Source organism: Trichosurus vulpecula, chromosome 7 (genome assembly GCF_011100635.1).
Source record: "Trichosurus vulpecula isolate mTriVul1 chromosome 7, mTriVul1.pri, whole genome shotgun sequence".
NCBI classification, from domain to species: Eukaryota; Metazoa; Chordata; class Mammalia; order Diprotodontia; family Phalangeridae; genus Trichosurus; species Trichosurus vulpecula.
This window is the reverse complement of record NC_050579.1, coordinates 30980679-30988243: the sequence shown is the minus strand read 5'-3', so window position 1 is coordinate 30988243 and position 7565 is coordinate 30980679. Positions and strand designations below refer to the sequence as shown.

The 7565-nt window shown below is 44.7% G+C and overlaps 1 protein-coding gene across 1 annotated transcript in view; it reads left to right on the top strand.

The window, feature by feature from the left end:
- Nucleotides 1-3714: 3714 nt before the first annotated feature.
- Nucleotides 3715-7565, top strand: part of AKAP10 (A-kinase anchoring protein 10) — a 52461-nt gene continuing 48610 nt past the window's right edge. Inside the window, exon 1 of the mRNA XM_036768741.1 lies at nucleotides 3715-3946. Coding sequence (XP_036624636.1) covers nucleotides 3859-3946 — 88 coding nt within the window. The 5' untranslated portion in view covers nucleotides 3715-3858. The remainder of the gene's footprint in view (nucleotides 3947-7565) is intronic.

Below are 7565 nucleotides of genomic sequence, written 5' to 3'. Positions count from 1 at the left end.
TTCTCTTCCAACTCAAGATCATTGAATCTAGAGATAAGATACCACACTAGGTCTCATAGGATACCAAGCCCTCAAGGAGCTCACATTCCAGGAAAAAGTGTACAGTGGACATTCTTCTATGAATCTGGAGTCTGATCAGTGAGCTCGTCTCTCCCTCAGAGGTGCAGCTCACAGCCCATGTATTCCTTCTCATCTTGTGACGTTCTTCTCCATATCTTCCAGTAAATCTCCAGAAGAAGACCTACCCATACTGGAGGGCTCCCATGAGGGCTCCCACGAACATAGATATGGATGATACAGAGAAGTTTGAGAGAGGAAGGAACTGGATCCCAGATACTTGTGTAAGTGTGCTCTTGACTTAGTCGAGGCAACCCAAATAATAAAAAGCAGAGCCAAGTTAATAGTGTGGAAACACACCCTTAAGGCTGGCCTCCTTTTCTTAAAGGAAATACTGAGAAATAAGACAATTTCAGTCTAAAGTCCCTTCAGGTTCACCTGATTGAAACAGCCTTATCAGTACTTAAATTCCACAAGGGCAATAGCCTGCCCTGAAATTCTCTGGGTTCACCCTTAACAAAGGCCTGACCAGTTTCTAAAGGGCAACCTAATCCAAATTCAGGGAAGAACCTGGAATTGCCAAAAATAGATTCCCCAGTGCCTGGAATTCTCCTTCTCATCTCCCTCTCAGCTCTCAAGTCCCACCTGATGTAGGAAGTCTTTCCTAGTTCTTCTTAATCTGAGTGCTTTCTGCCTGATTTTATGCCTTCCCCTCAATTTACTGGGCATATATGTAGCTTTTACAGAGTTGTTCACATGTGGCCTCCTCCATTAGACTGGGAACTCCATGAGGGCAGACACTGTCTTTTGCTTCTCTGTGTATCCCCAGTTCTTAGCACAGTGCCCGGCACCCATTTGACACTTAATAAATAATCCTTGTTTAGGAGCATGAATATTTTTTGATTTATCCAATCAACAGAAGTTCTCTGGTGTTGCATTGTTTAAATGGTTTCAGGAAAATTATTTTCTCAACATATACTATTCCATTTAAGCAAATCAAAAAACAACAAATTGACCTTTGTATCTTCATTTTATCTCTTTGTGAAATTTTGCCTTTTTTCACTCTTGTTACAAAAATGGAAGTCAAAATGTCTTGGAAAGAAAAATTCTAAATAAATGAGAGATAGGGAAGAGAGGAACTCTATCCATTTGGATCTGTCTGTATTCCTCCCCTCCTTACCCTCTCCCCCTTCTCTGTCTTTTCTATCTTTGTCCCTTCTCTCTCTATTACCCCCTACTCTCCAACCCTCTCTCTCTTCCTCCTCCCTTTCTCCCCAACCTCTCTCCTTTCCCCCTTCCCCTTCTCTCTATCATCTATATCTCTCTATCCCTCTCTCCTTCCTTCCTTCTCTTCTTCTTTCTGTCTCTCACCTATCTCTCTGTCTCTTTCTGTTTGTCTCTCCTATATCTTTCCGTCTCTTTTTCTTTCTGTCTCCCTCTCTTTTTCTTTCTGTCTCTCTCTCTCTTTCTCTCTCTCTCTCTCCTTCCTTTCCTCTCTCTCTGTCTCTCCTCTTTTCTCTCCCCCACCCCACCCCCACCTTTTACAGTCAACTTAGTACAACCAGGAAAACAGCAAGATTTTATGCTTCAGCTCCACACTCCATCCAGCCATCCAGGCAGACTATTTCATCTGCTGTCAGAGATACTGACCTCCTCCTCCCCACCTCCTGCAGCATCCTCTACACCAGGCCTGATATCTGTATTTATACACTAAGTGTTCCAGAATCTAGGCACCAGATCCTGGGGAGGTCGGTCAGTCAGTCAATGACTATGGATACTTATTTTGGGAGCTCCCAACCCAGTTGTGTGACTGCAAACTTAGCCCACTATATCTATCGGCTGACTCTATCTGCCAGACCATGCTTTGGCCATCCACCTAGGTCATTTTGTAAAATCAGAACCACCAACTCCAAAAGAGACAGGAAAAAGCACTTATCCTTCTTCAAAGACATGGGGGAACGAGTTGAATGTAGAATACTGCTTCTTATATCAGACCTTTTGTATATGTTGGTTAAGTTTACTAAACTGTTTTTTTCTTCTTAAAAAGCCTTATAAAGGCTCTAGGAGGGTTAAAGGAGAGGAATACATTGGAAAATGTAGGTGATGTAAAAACAGATTTCCATAATAGTCATTTTCAAAATGATGATATAAAGATGGTGCCATTTCCACATTAAGACTTTTGGGACACCTTTTAGTTTTATACAGCTAAGATTTTCCCTATGACTTTGATCTCATTTTTCACCTGGCTGCACCAGGCCCCTGGAACCTCAATATCGGGATCACCTCATCATCCTTTAAGATCTCATCCAGTTTACTTAGCATTTCATCTCATCACTGACTGAAGGGTGGGGTCATGAACTCCAAGCTTCACTTTCTTTCCTTCTTTCTTTCTTTCTTTCCTTTCCTTCTTTCTTTTTCTTTCTTTCTATCTTTCTTTCTTTTTCTCTCCTTCCTTCCTTCTTCCTTCCTTTTCTTTCTTTCTTTCTTCCTTCCTTCCTTTCTTTTTTTTTTAAGAGGCAATCAGGATTAAATGACTTGCTCAGGGTGACACAGCTAGTAAGTATCTAGGTTGGATTTGAACTCAGGTCCTCCGGACTCCAAGGCAGTGCAACATGCTTTTAAAGAGAGAATAGAGATCTCATTTCTCACATGGCAGTTCTATTTGGGGACTTCTATGCCTTCTGGTACCATCTGGTACATTCTCTTCCTCCCCTTCCCCCTTTTCAACTGTGTATTGTCTTCCCCTATTCGATAGTAAGCTCCTTGAGGTACAGGGGCTGTCTTTCTTTTTTTTCATACTTGTATTCCCAGCGCTTAGCACGGTGCCTGTATGTAATTGGCACTTAATAAATATTGGTTGATTGATTGAGGAATGTCTAGTAGTGGTATCACTGGTTCCAAAGGCGCCTACAATTCACTGAATTATTTTTGGTGTAATTCCAACTTGTTTTAATGTTCCCAGCTCCAGTAACAATGGAGTGCTGCATAGTCCACAGAAATCGCATCCTTGACCTTCACACCAGTGCCTGGCACCCAGTGGGATGCCTTTTGAACCAATGAGGTTGCCCGCTCCTTGTTAGCTGGTGACTTTTGCTTTTCAGGATTTTTTTAACTATAGTGTTAACTATTAATTAATTAACTATACTGTATCCTCTTTGGGAGCTTTAGACACAAGCTCCTAGAGGGTAGGAGCAGCACGTGAACCAGGGGTTCTTGACTTTTTGGGGTGTTCCAGACCCCTTGGGCAATCAGAGGAATCTTTTAAAATGCATTAAATAAAATACATAGGATTACAAAGGGGACCTATTATCTTCAAATACAGTTGTCAAAATATTTTTTAAAAGAACGGTGAATAATCCCTGACGTTGGAGAAATGCTGCCAAGAAGAGAGGCTCTGTCTGCGAGAACCAGGTCAAAGCAGAAGAGCCCCGCCCACGGGGCGGGACGGGGAAGAGAAGGAGGAAATGCCCCGCCCTCGACCACGGCGCCTGCGGCTTCACGGCGGGTCACGTGTGCAGAGAGGGCTGCGGAGTCCGAGGGGGCGGAGCCCTGGCGGGGGGTAGGGGGCGGGGGGAAGCGGCAGCCTCCCGTGATGCCCCGCGCCGGGAAGGGGCCGGAACTCCGGGGCGGGCGGCTTGTTGACAACATGGCGGCTGCGGTGGCGGCTGTGGGGGCCGCCCGGGCGGCGGGAGGCGCTGGTGGCGCCGGCGGTGCGGGGAGGAAGGAGCCTCTCTCGGGTTAGTTGGGCAGGCCGCTGCGGGAGCCGCCGGCGCTCGCTCCGGCGGGGGGACCGGTCACTGAATGAGGGGAGCCGGGGCTGCCCCGCGCGAGTCCCCCCGCGCCCTCCGCCCCGACCCGGGCCCCGCCATGGCCTTCTTCCGGCGGAAAGGTAGGCGACGGGGCCGGGGCGGGGAGCGGGGCCGGGCTCCGGGCTCCCGGCTCCGGGAGCGGGGCTAGACCACCGCGCGGTTCTACACCGGGCCGGGCCGGGCTCGGGAGCGCGCGCGGGCCCCCAGCCGCGCTGACCCCGGCCTTGCACTTCACCCCTGGAGCCGCCTGGGCCCCTAGAACTTGGAGGGCTCCCGGAGGGGGAGCCCGGGCAGCTAGCGGCGCTGGCGGCCAACCGGCCCTTCCTTCTCCTGGGGAGGAAACTGAGGGCAGGCCGCCCGCCCAAGGTCGCCCCGGGGCGCTCGGCTCGCGGTTTGGGAGTCCGTGGCGTTTGGCCGTGGGTGCGCTCGGAGAGAGACCACTAGTGACCTTCGCTCAGCGCCCGGCACGTAGTAGGCGCCTCCTGAGTGCTTCTTGGCCCCGGCTCAGTCTGTAGAAGAAGATGCGCCTCCCCCGGAGGAACGTCTGCCGCCCGGTGCCCAGGGAAGCCAAGCCTCCCTTTACGAAGCTTCTGTATATTGAACTTTGTTATAAACCACTTTAGCTGAAGCACGGCTCAGGGGTCTGGGACCCTACAAGGTCCGGGCTGGACACCTGCCAGGGAGGAGATGGGGGGGGGGTGGCTCTTCCTTCCACGGACCAGTGAGAACCCAGGTCCCGTCCTCATGCCCGGGAACATTTTAGTGGCTTTTCAGCTCCACTTTTGACCCGCGTTCGGTCTGCATGTTTTACCCTTAATCGGGTCAGTTAAAAAGACAAAACAACTAAAATGAACTGCTAGAGACCCACCACCCCCTTTGGTAGCACTTTTCTATCAGCCTTGTTATTACCCAGAAATAAAGGATTCCTCCAAATCTCATAAAGTAAGTTCAAGCCTTTTGATAACAGTGTTGGTGGATACCGTGGTGGTGTGAGTGACTAAGCCCCTCTGCCTTCCAGTCCTGTGAGGTAGGTAGTTAGTCTTTTACGGATGAGCAAACAGGCTGGTTTGGAGAGCACTTGGGGGTGAACCCACCAGCGAGCCATTTAAATGTAATAAGGAAGCTAGGTAATCCATTAAAAATGTTCACATAACCCAGTTTCTTTGTCATCTTCCATATCCAGTGAGTTACAAGGTCTTATCAGTTCTATCGCCATAGCCTGTCTCACTTCTGTCCTCTTGTCTCTAGAGCTATCATCTTGGTTAAGACCCTCTTTATCTCTCACCTGAACTATTGCAACAGGCTCCAGATTGGACTCTGACTCCTATTTTCTTTCCTCCGATCCACACTCTGCACAGCTGCTAAAGTAATTTTCCTAAAAATGCAGGTCTGGCCATATAACTCCCCTATTTGAAAACTTCCAGTGGTTTCCTGTTACCTCAAGGATAAAGCTCAGACTCATTAGCTTGGCATTTACAACCCATCACCATTTGGCCCCAGCCTACTTTTCCAGAATTGTTTTACATTATCCCCTTCTCAAGCTAAGTTCCAGCCACTGGCCAACTTACTGTTCCTTGAATTCAGCATTCCTTCTTCTTCCTCCTGCTTTTACACTAGTTATCCCCCACTCCCCAAAAGCACAGGATTGGAGGGCAGCATTCACTTGCTGCCTTTGATGGGAAACCATTGGCTATGCCTATTTGTTATTTTGTTCCTATATCCCTAGTACCTAGCAGAGTGCTTTGTTGGAGATGTGGCTAAATAAACATAGTATAGTTTAATAGTATAGACTAAATAAACATAGTAGTAGTAAAAATAAGATACAACTTTGGTGAACTGTGCGCTGGGTAGTCTCACTTATTAGTGGAAATATCCTTTTTACCAAAAATCTTCAATATGTGCCAATTCCTCTTGCTGCCTTTATTAGCAGCAGTCTCAATGCCTTATGTTTGTATAGGGTTTTATCCTTTTTCAAAATGCTTTCACTTATTTCCTTTGATCCTTGCCAGCCCACCTTGTGAGGAAGGTGTCCAAGATGGCATTTAACAGTTATGAAAACTGAGGTACCAGACCTGCACAGTGGCAGATCAGAAATTAGAATCCAGATGACTTTTAATTTAGCCATCTTTCTATTCAAAATGTCAGCAAATTTTATTGTTTAATGCCTTTTTTAGGCAAAGCCATATTAAATGTATATTTTGAAAAGAAGTCAAGTCAGCATACTTAAACATATTAATTGTCTGTAACTGAAGCAAAGATGACAAAATGTGATCAAAGAGGAAAGTTCTCTGGAGCTGGTTTTTTTTTTTTTCTCTCAAGCCTTGTTTCATGTCATAAAAAATAGGCAGACAAGTGAAAAGATGCAAATACCAAGGTCTCTTGTGTGGTCTTTTACTGTTGCCTAGAATTAATATGAAGCAGTTAAAATGTTTAAAATTTGTTTTATTAGTTAAAATTGAATTCAGTTTTTTTCTTTTTTTACTCATGATGAAGCCAGTATACTCTTGGGACTTAGGACTGTATTTTTTTAACAAAATAATTTATTTGCATTGTCTTTCAGTTCTCCATCTATAGACTTATAACATTTTATTATTTTTAGAAGGATCTTAAAAAATGTGGTCTTAGTATGGTATGTGTGTTCTAGTTCTGCTGTTATCACTTCACTTGGTTACAGGGCTTTCTGCATTTTTAGTTGTTTTTTATTCGTTTTTTATTTGTAATGGTGCCCTATTACAATTATATCCCACTACAAGTTACTCAGCCATTCCTAGACGAGTTAGGTCATTTTTAGTTTTTGCTATTATTAAGCTGCTTTGGGTATTATCTACGGATAAAGATGTTAGTTGCAGGTGAATGTGGGTAATGGCAAAGTGAGCAGGGTTCATACTTCTCTTTTAATCAAAAACTCCCCTTAGAAAAGTTTAACACCTTTCTTAGTGGTATGAGGAACAAATGGAAGCAGGGAACCAAGCTTTGGAAGAAACTGACAGACCACTATCACTTGAAAGACCGAATGGTTGTAGTCTACTGTTATTAATATTTCTGTAGTAACAAAACCAAAGGGAAGTGAATGAGTATCTTTTTTTTTTCTCCACTTGGAAAATAACTGAACAGTCCCAATTTCTTTGTACATTTCTCTTCTTACCCTTCCTTTTTTGGAGAGAGAGTCTCATCTTGTGTTTGGAAGGAAGGCCTTTGTATCCTAAATGGTACTTGTTTTAGTTTACAAACTAAATTTTCAAGTTTTAAAGGGTATCTGGCTCAGGAAATTGCCCTGCCAGGCTATATATAGCATGATTTAAAACCAAATGCAAACCATTGCCTAAGTACAAAAAGCTGAGTTGCTCATTCTGATTGTTTTTTCCATTTTTGCTTCTTGTTGGAAATAGCTGACAGACTGGTATTTTGGACAGTGTTATGTTAGTTGTATAAATGTGCAGGCCTGCATACCTGTTAGATAGTTGTTAAAGATTTAAAATATGTTTTCTTGCTTTGCAGTGTAAAGATTTCATTCTAAGGACTGGTCTTGTTTTATTGATAGGTTTTGGAACATTTCCCAGGCCAGTGGTTCATGAATGACCTGCTTGTAGTATTTTGAATTAAGTCAATGATAATTGCACTGGATGCATTTTACATTTTGTTGGTGATAGGAAAAGCCAAGGGACCAAGTAATGGAAAACTTTTTTAAAAAATCCTATA